Source organism: Ogataea haglerorum, assembly GCF_019207285.1.
Source record: "Ogataea haglerorum isolate 81-453-3 chromosome Unknown 81-453-3_NODE_9_length_481884_cov_97.824832, whole genome shotgun sequence".
NCBI classification, from domain to species: domain Eukaryota; kingdom Fungi; phylum Ascomycota; class Pichiomycetes; order Pichiales; family Pichiaceae; genus Ogataea; species Ogataea haglerorum.
Window position 1 is genome coordinate 73635 of NW_025065159.1, and position 13924 is coordinate 87558.

General features: G+C 56.5%; 2 protein-coding genes across 2 annotated transcripts; both read right to left on the reverse strand.

Annotated features, from left to right (window-relative positions):
- Positions 1-22: 22 nt before the first annotated feature.
- KL911_003361 (uncharacterized protein) lies at positions 23-9722 on the reverse strand (the record flags this gene model as incomplete). The annotated part of the gene is made up of 2 exons (XM_043198533.1): positions 23-9511; positions 9711-9722. The coding sequence occupies 2 exons, from the start codon at positions 9720-9722 to the stop codon at positions 23-25; spliced, it is 9501 nt and encodes a 3166-aa protein (XP_043053692.1).
- Positions 9723-9823: 101 nt separating this feature from the next.
- On the reverse strand, positions 9824-13885 carry KL911_003362 (uncharacterized protein; the record flags this gene model as incomplete). The annotated part of the gene is made up of 1 exon (XM_043198534.1): positions 9824-13885. The coding sequence occupies one exon, from the start codon at positions 13883-13885 to the stop codon at positions 9824-9826; it is 4062 nt and encodes a 1353-aa protein (XP_043053693.1).
- Between the last annotated feature and the right edge of the window lie 39 nt (positions 13886-13924).

Sequence of the window (13924 nt, forward strand, 5' to 3'; positions counted from 1 at the left end):
CGGACTAATATCTAGTGAATTCCTATAGAGCGACAATACACCTCTTGTTGAACTCCTGCACCGCAACGGCGATCTTGCTGTAGAGGTATTTTTTATCTGCCGGGTCGGGGATCGGGATGAACCGCTCCACGCCAGCGGGACCCTTCTGTCTGATGCGGAGGCCCGAATTCTCCAGCGTGATGCTGTTGATTTGGTCGAACAGAATCTCCCATTCGACGGTCATCCGGACGATCGACACAATGACGATCCGCTTCATGCTGACAATCACACAGTGCTCCTGGCCAGGCAGGATCACGTGCGCAAGATACCGGTCGTCGAAGAACTTGCCGCCCTCGCAGCTCTTGAGCCAGAACTGGCCCTGGGCTTCTCTCTCATTGAACGGCGTCAGCGTGCCGTCCGGGTTGATGAACCGCGGCAGACGCACCTTGTCGAGGCCCTCGGCGTCGAAAGCCGTCGCAGTGTTGCGGATCCCCTCGCTGATGTTGTTAGCAAAGTCAAACAGCCCTGTAGCTGTCTTTGTCGGCAGCCCAATCAGGCCTTTGCCCAGCCCTTTGAAAAAGCCAGACGTGCCCTCCTGGTTCGCGCCCTCGATCGGAGCCGTCGCAACTCCCGTCAGCCCGCTCGAAATGCCCTCCATCAGCGACGTCGCGCCCGAAGTGATGCCGTAAAATGGGTGTTTCGGCTTGTTGCGCTGTCTCATGAGCCGGCGCCGCTCCTGGAAGCTCTTGTCCATCGTCGCAGCAGTCAGCCCTTTGGCCATAGACCCTGTGAACCGCGCAAAGCTGTCGCTGAAGCCGAAAACAGACTTCTTCACAAAACTCAGTCCGCCCTTGGCCAGCCCAATGCCCAGCTCCTGCGGCCGGTCCGTCATGATGAAGCCCTGGTACGGCTCATAGAATATGTCCATCACGCCCGAGCTGATGTTGTTGAACAGCCCCACAGGGTTGCCGAGCACGTCCGCGGACCCCAGCACCTTGTACACCTGGTACAGGAACGCCTGCTGGTAGTGCTCGCTGATGTTCTGCACGAGGTACGGGAGTGGTGTACGGATGTTCTCGAGGAAGAGCGAGCCAAGACGCACGGGCGCGTCGTTGATGTTGCCGATCGCCATCGTGAGGATGTTGAAGGCGACGGCGAGCGCGTTCTGGGCCTCGGGCGCGTCCTCTGTGTTGACGCGCTCCGTGCGCACGAACGAGAGGTTGAACTGCAGCGGTTGCAAATGCAGGGCCTCGAAGTAGAGGTCGTTGCCCGTGCGCACCGTTGGCGGCTCTGGGATCTGCAGGTTCTCGTCCCAGAGCACGTTCTGGACGTCCTTGTTCCATGCGGCGCCGGGAATCTTGGAGAAGTCGAGCAGCGCGAACAGAAAGTCCTCGTCCACCTCGATCGACATTTCTTGCAGCAGCATCGTGGCGTACTTGATGTAGGTGACGCCGTGCGTTTCATCTTTGAGCCGCGAGATGGCCATGGAGAACGCCGGGTGGTCGTTCATCTCGGCCGTGGATTTCGGCACAACCGACGGGTACACGATGATCGGGTAGATGTTTGGATACAGCTGGTTGTCGACCTGGATCCACTTCAGCTTGAAGCTGAAATTCTGGTAGATGTCGGACACGTTGTAGCGCAGCTCCACGCCGCGCACCGTGGTGTAGCAGAGCTCCTGGTGTTTGGTGTTGATCAGCGACACACCGACACCTTCGAACCGCACAAGCACCTTGGTGTAATAGTTTTCGTCCTTCTCGATGGTCTCGAACTTGTCGGCGTTGGCCGAGCTCCCGCCGACAGACTGCGACGAGCTGTTGTGCTTGAGCTGGTACATGCTCGTTTTCGGGTCGTAGTTCGAGATGATGAGCGACTGGATCGTGCCGTCGGCGACCACGTTCAGGTCGACGATCTTGGTTGTGCCGTCGGCGGCCTTGCCGATTTTCATTGGCATGAGCGTGCCGATCTCGGCCAGATGCACGTAGCGCTCGCGGGAGCCGCTCCGCAACACCAGCTCCTTGTACTGCGCGGCCGGGTAGTCCCACGCGTACGGCATGGCGCTCTTCGGCGGGATGCGGTAGAAAATAGGCTTGAACGGCACCTGCGACACACGCCGGCCCTCCTCGTTGATATTCGGGTCGGACTGGTAGATGAAGAACTCGTAGTCGCTGAAGTTGCGGATCGAGTACGGCCACATGTCCTTGGCGTCCCGAATGTCCACAAATATTGCTGCTGCCTCGGTGCTGATCACCACACGCACCAGCTTGTGCGCGTTCTCGTTCGGTCTCTGCACACGGATAAACACCTCGCCCATGTCGTTGATGCCGAACGGCGCCGACAGCGCCGCCTTTCTGCCCGAGAACCCGATCTGCAGCTGTTTCGCCGTCGTGCGAGGCATCTCGTACAGCGGACTAAACTCGCCAGGCTCGATGTGCAGCACTCCGGAAGCACCCACCTTGGCCACCTGCACCGCATCAGCCAGACTATTGCGGATGACGTACCGCGGAACCACGCTGATCACCTTGGTCAGCGAGTAGATTCCCTCTCCCTCGGTGATATGGATGCCGACGTCGTTTTCGAGCTCGCGGTCTTTCAACGGCACCTTCACCTCAAACGACTGTCCGATCTTGTCCAGACTGATGTTGGGGCTTGGCTGCGAGTCGCCGACGCGCAGAACGGCGCGGTTTTCCTCCAAGTTGCCGCCCATGAACCGCTTCGTGTCTGTAGCGTCGTAGTCAAACGAGAACAGGCCGGGAACGGTCTGCTCTGGCGCGTCCGGCGAGTGCGCCTCGCAGATCATCTTGTTGAACCGGTCGCTCAGACTGATGTCCTTGCCGGTCCGGTTGAGCACGAGGTACGGCGAGTAGATCAGGATCCTGAGCCCGGACCGGCCGCTGTTCACGTAGTGCAGCCCCAGATGCAGCCGCTGGCCGTCCTCGCTCTTGAGCGTGAGCCGCTTGCTCAGCGGGATGCGCGAGCTGTCCGGGACGTTGATGAACCCGGCCTCCGACTCGCGGTACTTGGAGTGCAGCGGCTTGATGTGCAGCATCAGGATCGCGTTCATGTCCACGACGTGGATCGACTTGGTGGCTCCCTTTTTCAGGCCCCCGGTCCACGTCTTGAACCCCTTCTGGAACACCTTCCACGTGATGTCGAAGGGCAGCAGGTTCTCGATCTCGAGCGGCGGCGCGATGTTGATGGTCATGTGCGGATATATTTGGGTGAGCACCTCTTTCTCGTTGAACGTGGCGTGTGCGCGGAAAAAGTAGCGCTTTGCCACGCCGTCCTCGAGCTGCGGACACTCCAGCACCATGTCGTTCTTCATGATGGCGCGCCAGTCGAAGCCGATCGACGTGTCGCTGCCCATGATCTTCGACGAGGACCAATCAAACGACTGCTCGTGCACCTCGGGCCGGATCGCGAGCCGGCTGTCGTAGACGTGCTCCACGGGGACCGCGTGCCGCTCGCCGGCGGCAATCACCAGCTCGTCCAGCACGCCGTCTTCGCTTCCCGACTGCGCCAGCAGCGCCACGCAGATCGGCGTCTGTGTGAAGTTCTGGATCGTCAGCGTGGACTTCAGATACACCTTCTTGACCTTATCCTCGCCCAGCACGATCTCGCACGCGATCCTGTTATGGTAGCCCTTCTCCAGCTTCGGGTTCAGCATGAACACGTCCTCGCCCTCGCTGCGCAGCGAGACGCGGCGCACGGGCGCGTACGGCGAGTCCAGAAGCTCGACTCCAATGAAGTTCGACTCGGCGTCCACGTCGAGCGTCTCTCTGACCTTGCGCCAGTCCTCAAACGACCACGGCACCGCCTCGTTGTTCTTCAGCACCGTCAGCTGCCGCCGCTCCTGCAGATTGGGGTCGCCGTCGTCGATCCAGATGTGCAGGTCGTGGCCCGTCTCGTTGATGATCCGGTACGGCGCGTCCTCGCCGCGCGGCTTGAAGTCGGTGTCCTCGGTGATCAGCGCGCTCACGTGTGAGAGCAGCGCGATGCTGCGCGACGTGACCGTGATCTCGGCCAACTCGCGCGACGCAACGTCCACCGTCAGCGACGGCGTCGGCTCGCTCACTTTCGAAACGTGCACGCTGAACGACCACGGCTCCAGCAGCGGCTCCCACGCCGACGTCGAGTAGTTGAAGATGTTGACGAGCGACTCGATGCTCGTGTCGGCCTCCAGGTCGGTGGACCAGTTCTTCGCCGTCACCTCGAACGGCTTCACCTCCATGTCCAGCACAGGCAGCTCGTGCAAGTCGCCGATGACGACGAGCCGCAGCCCGGAAACGTTAACTCTCAGCCGCTCGTTCTTGACAATCACCACGAGCTCGTCCGTGCCGCCGTCCGTCTGCCGCGTGCTGCGCGACACCGACGACAGCAGCGACGGCGCGTACCGGCTGATCTTCTTGCCCAGCTCGTCCGGGAACGAGACGTACGTCGTGGCCGGCGCGGCGCACTGCTCTGTCTTGGCCGCCTCCTGGATCTGCGCGTACATCGACGAGGCCTTGCTGATGATTTCCAGCGCAAGCCGTATATCGCGGAGCGAGATCCGCATCATGAGCGGGTCGATCGTCATGTCGACCACGCTGAGGAACTGCGTCGCCGTCGACCCGTGCGAGTCCAGGTTGAAGCTCGCAGAGAAGTCGTCCACGATCCGCAGCCGGCTCGTCTCGTACGCGTCCATCTTGCACAGGAACATGCCCATGCCGATCGCGTTCACGTTCAGAATGTTCTGGCTCGTCACAAGGAACTGGCTCACCTTCAGCACAATCGCCTCCGAGTCCACGTTCTGCGGGTTTGCCAGAATTATCACCGACGGATCCACAACGTTGACCGCGTACTGCACCACCACCTCGGACTCGGGCTGTGCAGCAGCGGCCTCCTGCTGAGGCTGCGGCCGCTGCTGCGGCTCCGAGCTTTCGTCGCCGTCCGAGCCGTCAGCGCACTCCAGCGCGAACGACCCGGGCTCGTCGCTGGCCAGCGCGTAGTCGGCAAACTCCTTCAGCGAGAACAGGTAGTCCAGTGCCAGAATCACCTTGGGGTTGTCGATCGCGAGGTTGATGTTGACCAGCTTCTGCTCGTCCCTGGTCTCCGACGTCACCGACGCCATGAACTGGTAGTCTGTCGGCGAGATCGGCGGGATGATGTTGGTGAACTTGTTGTCGGTGTTCTCGCGCACGTCCTCGATGACAAACGACTTGACGTGAAGGTCCGACTTGAAGTTGCCGTTCTGGCGCATCTCCATCTTGATGCCGATGTCGTTGAGCGAGAACCGCGACAGCGACCTGCCGTCCAGGTCGCACGAGCCCGCCGTGCGGTTGTACAGCGTGAGAGCGAGGATCGGCACGTTGAAGTCGATGTCAAAGGTGACTCGGTCTGGCGGCCCGCTCTGCTGTTCTGCGGACTCGCGCGGCCTATTTTCGGCCACCGGCAGCAGGTTGTTGGCGCCGCGCGCAGCCGTCTCGATCTCCTCGATCGACTGCTCTGCACCGCCAGCAATCACCCGCGGAATCTGGTTCAGGATGCGCAGCAGGTACCGCGCCTGCACCTCGGTCAGCTTCATCTCCTTGCCCGAGACGCCGCCCGTGACGATCATGGCCGGGCGCTCCTCCCGCACGTCGTCGCAGTAGTTGATCTCGAAACCAACGTCCAGGTCGTCTATGATCTCCAGGTTCTGGGTCTGTTCGCCAACCGAGAACGACGACGTGACCCTGGTGTTGCGCAGGCCGGCAGAAATCATGTTCAGCAGCACGCCGTCTTTCGAGGTGAACGAGTTCACCGCGTATATCTCTCCCAGGTTCGCCGTGACGTTGTCGTAGACGCCGTTCTCCGGGTCCACCAGTTTCGGGAAGACGAGGGTCGGCGCGCGCACCAGGACATCGAACTTCACCAGGTTCGCTCCCTCGATGCTGTTGGCCTGGTTCAGCGCCGTTTCGCGCGCACGGTCGTAAATGTACTTCATCTTCTGGAACTGGTTCAGGTACGTGAAGATCTTGGTGAACGGCTCCTCCACGAACATCACCACCACAGTGCCTGTCTTGAGCGACACCTGGGAGTTGTACGGCTGTGTGTTGGTGGCTGCGTCAAACGTCTCGTAGTACAGCTCGGCGAGCTCGTCGCCGCGGATCGTCATCAGCTGCCGCAGCGGCGACTCGGTAGCAGCGCCCTCGTTGACCTCGTCAAACAGCGACAGCCCGCCAAGCTTGGCTCGGATCTTCATCTTCTCCGGCAACAGGAAACAGCCGATGTCGGCGTGCTGCAGCGTCATCGTGGCCAGCTTGATGCCGTCGTCGTTGAGCACGAGAATGATGCTCTGCAGCGCGATCTGGACGTCGATGTGCTGCGGCGCCGTCGCCAACTCGTTCTCGTTGTTGTGCCGCAACTTGTCGGCCGGCAGCTCGGGCGCGTCCGGATTCGTGAACGTGTTGAGCGCAAAATTCAGCAGAGTCAGGATCGACTTCCGCGTCACCACCACCTTGAAATCGGCAATGTTCAAGTTGACCTTCTGGTCGAACACCTCGATCATCTCGCCCTTGAACGCGACCAGACGCTGCGTGCGCGAGTAGTGCACCTCAAACAGGTTGTCCTTGTTCTGCACGTTCTTGTTGAGCTTCGACGAAACCAACGTCTTGAACTCGTCGGACTCAGAGTGCTCGATGTGGTCCTCGACCGTCATGTCCTCCAGCAACACGTCCACGTGCATGTCCTGGACCGTCTTGAAGAACTGCAGCCGCAGCTTCTCGCCCACCAGATCCACCAGCCGCTCCGACTCCAGCGTCTCGTTGTTCGAGCACCGGTTCAGCGACAGATAAATCAGATCCATCACGAAGTTGAACTCGATCTGGTGCTGGCGACTGGCCAGCTCGTTGGCCGACTGCGCGCTTGGCACCAAGTCTGCAGAACCGGAGTCGCGGTCGAGCTCCTCCAGGGGACTGCCTTCCGTCGGCTCTGCGAGCAGCGACTTGAACCTGTCAGCGGGCTCGTCGTCGCCAGACTGCGGCTCCAGACCCCAGTCGGGGATCGCCGTCTCAATCAGCTCCATAAACACCTTGTACTGGAAGTCACTCAGCATCGCACGGAACTGCGGCACGTCGCCGCCGACACGGATGCGAGGCAGGTTGTAGTAACTTGGAATGATCGACAGCTCTACCAGGAACTTCATGCTGAACTCCTCCAGAATCAGAGCCGGCTTGTTGCCGTTCTGGTGCAGCTGCTCGATCGTCGACTTGATGTTCGAGCCAATCAGAATCTGCGCGTCCTGCAGCATCAGATTGAACTTGTCGTACAGAAACGAGTTCATCTTCTCCCAGTCGGCCTCCGTGTAGCTGTCCTTGTTCTCAGCCTTTATTTGGTTGATTTGGTCCTTGCTCACGAGATCGCTGACAATGCTGATGTGTCCCGCATCCAGAACGGCCACCGGCGACGACCAGCTGCCCGGGTTCACAGGCACGATGATCAGCGGCGCCTGGAGGTCCATCTTGCAGTTCATGGTCTTGTGCTCCTCGAACGCGTACTGCAGCCCGATCCGCGTCTGTTTCGTGAAGTCCTGGATCGTCGACTCGGCCGCGTTCATCAGCAGCCCGATCGTGTCGAGATGCACCTTGGGCGGCGTGAAGAAACGCACGATCGACTCGATGAACTTCGGGTTGTGGAAAATGGTCATACTGTTCATCTTCGCCAGCAGAGCGGAGTCCGCAGACTCGTCCAGCGGGTTGTTTTCAAACGACACCTGGAAAAACGGCTCCTTCATGTCGTCCTGCAACAGCAGCCCCGAATCCTCGACAGCAGACTTGAGCGGTTTCACGCTCACAATGTGCTTGTACAGGGTGTTGTCCGAGCCGTCTTCGACGCGGAACTCGTTCAGCTTGAAACCGGCGTAGAACGAGTCCTTGCGCTGGAAGAAGTCTGCGTTGCAGCCTTCAAATACGATCTCCGCCAGGTTCGCCTCGCCCTTGGCATTGCGGATAGCGAACGAGCCTTTCTGAAGATTGCAGCTGATGGCCGCCAGCACACGGTCGCGCGGCATGTCAATCAAATCGGCGGCCTTCTTTTTCTCGTCAAACTCAATGGCCTCATAAAGCTCTTTCCGCTGTTCGTCGGACATCGTCAGGTCAGAGTCCTGCTTGTCGTTCTCGGCCGTCCCGCCGCCGCCCCACCACGAGAACCAGCCCTGCTGCGCTTTCTGGGCAACCGGCTGGATCACCGACATGGTCTCGTTTTCCTTGCGGAACTCCAGTCTGGCCAGAGACCTGTAGAACTTGATGTCCTCGTATTGAAGCGCCTTTTCAAGCTCATCCAGCTCGTTTCGCTCCGCAGGAGTCATCTTGTTGCCCAGATGCGCCTTCCACAGCTTGATGTACTCCTTTCTCTGATCGCGTCTCGTTTTGAAGTACTGCCAGGTCCATTTGTAGTTTCTCTCGTGGATCTCGCTGTAAACACAGTTGAATGCATACCGCAGCCACTCCTTGGGGTCCTCCTCCACAGATAAGCGCGGTCGGAACTTGCGGAACTTTTGCGTTTTCATGTACCAGTTGAGATGCGACGTGGTCCACAAGATATCTCTGTACTGATGGCTATCCAGATCCAGTCCAAACTCCTCAAAGAAGAACTTGCCTGTGTAATGCGGCGACGACTCTGTGGCGCCCTGCTTGTTGACGGTCAAATGGCCGTATCCAGAGACGGGTTTCAAGATATACTGTGTATCTTCGTTGACCTGCGAGTTGCGCTCAATCACGTCTCTGAAAAATTGTATTAATTCGCCGTGCTCGCTCAGCTGCGTGGTCTCATTCTCGGTGTTCCAGTAGACACTTAAGCTGCCAAGAGTAAGCAGCTTGCGCGCTAGCTTGGTGATTCCAGCGTTGAACCCGGGAACCCAGTTTTCGTCTGCAGAAACAGCAGACAGCTCTTCCAGAGTGAAGCCAAGAGTGTATGGGTTCTCCGTAAACGTGTGGTCGTCTTCGTAGCGAAAGTGAATATTCTTGATCGTCACCTGCAGGTTGTCCACGATCTTTGTCACCAGACTCTCCGTAAAGCTCTCGTTTTTCGCCTGCTCGTCTTCCGACAAATTCGCAGAATAAGGCGTGCTTTTGTTCACCATCTCTAGAGCCTCGAGCTTCTGCTTTTTGATCCGCAATTCGCGCGCGGCCTCCTCTTCGGGATTGAACTCCGTCACGATGCGAGGCGACGACAGCAGAAAGACGTCCTCGATCAGCACCTTGACAGGCTTGCTTTTGAGATTGGACCACGGAATCTGCAGCGTCAGCTCGCCGATGTGGCCAAACCGCACGTCCATAGGTAATTGGAACTTTTCCAAAGACTCCTGCTTCAGCTTCAGGTTCTTGAGCTTCACGTCTCCGCTCCAGATGCCTATATTCAACTGCTTGGGGTCGAAGTTCTCAACATAGGCCCCAAGGGCTTTGTTGAGAATATTGGCAACCAGCGACTCCAACATGTATAAGGTGGGATGTTTCTGTGGCTCTTTCTGAGATTGCGATGCTGTTCTCTGGGCCAAGAGCTTCTGTTGTGAACTTTGCTATGTGGCGTAAGATTAATCGGTAGATCTACGGCGGTGCAAAAAAAAACCTAGGCAGACTGCACGTGATTCAGGTCATCGGCTCTGTGATTGCATGTGAGGTCCCGGACGAGACAGTTACCGGGACTCTGCTAAAACAGAACTCATACATCGCAGCTCTGCGCCCGCAGATACGCGTTCTAGGCAACGAACCGCAGACTCCTAGTCGCATTACGATGCTCCCTCCCTACTTATTGTAACCGCTAGTGGAGAATGTTGTATCATTATTATTACGGCTAGCATAAGAAAGCCTCCGCAGTAGCTGCTTCCGGATCAGTGGTGCTCACCATGTTCAGCGCACTGATAAATGCTCACGACAGAGCTCTGGTTGTAATTAGTGGCCACCATCATCCGATGTGGATGCAATGACAGAGCGTTGACGTACGAATTAGTTCTGCCTGTGCCGTTGAGCGAGTTGATAAACCCACTGTTGGCAATACTGGCCACCATGTCGCCAGCAGTCGAGTAAATGTCGACCTCCTTGGACGCACACGCCACAAACGGAGCGTGCTCGTGGATCATCGCAGTAGTCATGGTCTTGTCGAACGCACGGAAACGCACAATGGGGTCGTCTTTACGAATGTCCCAAAGCTGCACCAATCCGTTGGAGCAGCCCGAGACCAGCTCGCGAAGACCGCCCCGCTGCATGTGCACGTTCCTGATCATGCTGCGACTCTGAATGTCTTTTGGCTTCCATAGTCGGACCATCGAGTCACGTGCGTCCAGCCGCCGGTCGTAGACTCTCATGCTTCCATCCTGGAACCCGCCCACGAATATGTCTCCGGCGACCTGGTCGGACGTGAGCGAGGTGATCAACGACGTCGACCTTAGCGGGACATCGCTCACGCACTTTTCTCTTGGCGCGTCCCATATTTTGATGATTTTCACGTCTCCCGTGACCAGCAAGGACCCACGGCTCTGCTGCCATTCGGAAATTAGACCGATGGACCGTGGGGTCAGCAGAATGTCAGTGAGCGCTCGCCAGGCAGATATCATGTGGAAAGAGCTCGGATCATTGAATGACTTATAGATCTTCACCACACCGTCGCTAGACCCTGTCAAAAGCAGCGGTATATCGTCTTCGTTAAGCAGCTTCAAGTCTGTGATTTTGGTGCCAAATGGGTTCCCGTTCGAAAACCGCGACAGCTGTTTTTCGCTCCTCCAATCGAAAACCGTGATATTGTCTTTTTCGTCGCTCGTTACCATCCAGTCTTCGAATTGCGTGAACTTGAGCAGCTTAGGCTGTGTACGGTTGTCCAGAGAACTGATCTGGTTTCTCCAGTCGCCCGTGAGCGAGAGTTCCTTCTGTGGCTGGGTCTCGGCAATGATGGCCTCGTTTCTGTTTCGCCTCCACAGTCCTTTTATATATTCCTCGCTTCCCGGCTCGTCTGGCTCGCTGCTTCCAATCTGTGGTTCTTGGAAATACTCACAGCTGTACTGGAAGAAGCCGCTAACTAGTGGCAAGATAGGTCTGCCGTGGTCTCTAGGACGGGGCGTAAACCTTGGAGACGTCGGTCTCGGTTCCACGCCATAGGCCAGGGAAGCCGGCTGCTGAATCAGTAAATTGAACTTATTCAGACTCGAGGTCTCGGATTCGTCAGACTCTGGAATCCCCAGGTTCTTCATCAGCTTGTTGATTGTTAGCTTGGAAAAGAGCTTCTCGGTTAGCGACTGTGTGGAGGACGACGACGTTTGGCGCGGATTGGACCTGGCTGGTGGCTTGTGTGGATCAAATTCCGACTGGACTCTTCTTCCGGAATCGTGGCCGTTCCACAGCTTTGGAGCAGACCCGTTGGTAGAGAGCGGACGCAGAGGTGAATCTTCCTTGTCAACGCCGCTGCTCGTCGTGCGCTTCTGGAGAAGATAATCTTCCATCGCTGCTACAACATCGCCCAGCTCGCTCTCGTTGAGCTTCCACAGAATATAATCAACGACTTGCTCGGCATAGTCCTTGACCTCGTCTTGGGGGTCTTCGCTCAGAATTAAGAGGGCCTTCCAGACGGAAGAAAACACTGATCCGTACGCAGGCGACTTGCGTCGCACCTCGTCGATCATGCTTGGGTTGTCCACCAATGTGATCTCCTCCTCCAGCTGCCCGAAAGCGCTGACAAGGAAAAATTGGAGGTATTTCAGCACAAACCTGCTGTAGAAGCACGTCACTTCTCTGCGAATCAACGGCGACCCATCGTTGATCATGTCCAGAACTTCAATGGCGATCTTGATCTCCTGTCTATTCAGTTCATCGCAGACAGCGCTGTCGTCGGAATCTTCAGTGTCCAAATAGATAAAATTGTAGAAGCAATTGATAATAGAGGCTCTGATCTCCGGAATCGGGTCGTTCATGATCCGCAGCAGCTTTTCAACAAAGCCCCCGCGATAAAACACGACAATGACCTCAAGATTGTTTTTCAGCAACTGGCTCATCAGAAGGGCGCTCCACTGTCTTAAAAGCGGGCTTTCGGACGTTTCAACGTAGAAAATACACGTCTTAACCAGATCGACCGAGAAACAGAGTTTCTGTCCGACCTCGTGGTCGCAAACAAACATTGAAAGAATGAACCCGCTCATGGCCTTTTGTTCGTCGTAGTTCGCATCGTTTATTTCCAGCTGAACACCGCCGTTTGGTGCTCCGTTCAAGTGCGGTCTCGTTTGCATCGTGAAGATGGACACAAAGTAGTTGTATCCGCGGTCTTTGCACAACTCCTGCTGTGTGTTTTTGTAGTCCACAGACATGGTACGGGCCCAGATAAATGTGAGCACCGGTTTAAGCTCGGGGGCAGGACTCTGTAGGAGCCTCACGATGTACGGGAAGATGCCAATGCTCAGAGCAAGATACACGGCCCACGGTCCTAGATCTAGGAACTTGGAGAGCAGAATTAAGGCCCGCAATCTGTGTGCCTGAGAGAGAAGAACCTGCAAGACAACAGGCAGCTGTTGGGGAGGCTTTTTGGTAGAGGAGCCGTATTGAAGCCAGATCTCGAAGGCTGTGAGATGCTGCTCGAAAAACGAGGAATGCTGGTAATTCATCACGGAGGGATGTGGAGGAGCCATACTTTGCGACGGTTGGCGTTCCGGCACCTGCAACTGCGGGATGTCCAGCTGCTCCTGCTGCGCACTGTCGTCGTTACATTTATTTTTCACCAGCTGCGACAAAACCTCGTCTATGGCAAGCTCCCAGGACTCCCACATTGGGTGGTGGTTGATGTCAGGCAGAGGCGGGTCGGAAATCGGATGGCACCCCACCAACGGCATAATTTTCTTTGCGAGGAGGAAATTTCTAAACAGCACGGCCACCATCAGATCTTGACGGAATAGTCTTTTAAATAAGGGCCTTGACAGGGAAGTCCATGCAATTGTGTCTGTGATGGCGGTAAATATCCAGTTCAGCTCGCCCAACGGCGTTCTTCTGTCCGTCAGTTTCCCCGGAATGATGATCTCGCCCTCTTTATTTTTCAGAACGTCGTAGTAGCCATGGCGACTCAACGGAGAATACAGCACAAACCATTTCACGCTCATCTCTATGGGACTTGTCAAGCAGCAAGTGAACAGATCTGCCGGCAGATCTGGGTTGAGAGGAAGAATCTCGTCAGATCGACATGCGCCGAGCTGGATAGACTCGATATAGGCACTCACAGGGGACGGCGAATTACTATCTGGTCTTTCGTTCGCCTCGTCCTCTATTCTTTTTTGTATGAATTTCTTGTTATTCTCAATGACGTTTCCAGCTGCGCACGTATCTATCACAAAAATGCACGGAGCACCCAGCCAGCTTTGAAGATCGTACAAGCTCACAGGAATATACTGCGTGTATCCTCTGTTGAACACCCATATCTCTCCGCTCTGCGTGGGCTGTGGAACACCATGGCCGTTGTAGTGAAACAAGATCCTCTCGTCCTTTGAGCTTCGGCGTAGAGTTGTGCAGAGCCGTTTGAGATCCTCAACAGACGGATCCAGTGATTGCTTATACTTGATTCGCGAGCTCACACCTTCGCAGGACTCGTAGTTTGACTGTAAATTCTTACCTATTGCTTGGAGGGCCTTTTTCGGGTCCGAGTAGGTTGTTGGGTCGACAAACGCCTCCAGAACGGGATAGTCAGCAGGCTTCTGGATATCCGGCGGAGGAATTCCCAGATTCAAGCACATGACAAGCGCAGCAGTGGTGGTTTTCTTCTTGTTCGACTGGGACTTCCAATCCGGTATCTTGTAAGACTCGTCCTCGCGAGAGGGATTGGCACCCATCGTGTTCCGCTTCAGGTCATAGTGCGAGTAGTAATGAGATTGCAAAATGCTAAGCTGCGATTGGTCGTTCAGTAAACCATGTCGTAGACCACTCATGTGGAAAAGAAGTCGAATAACAGAATTCAGGCTGTGCTA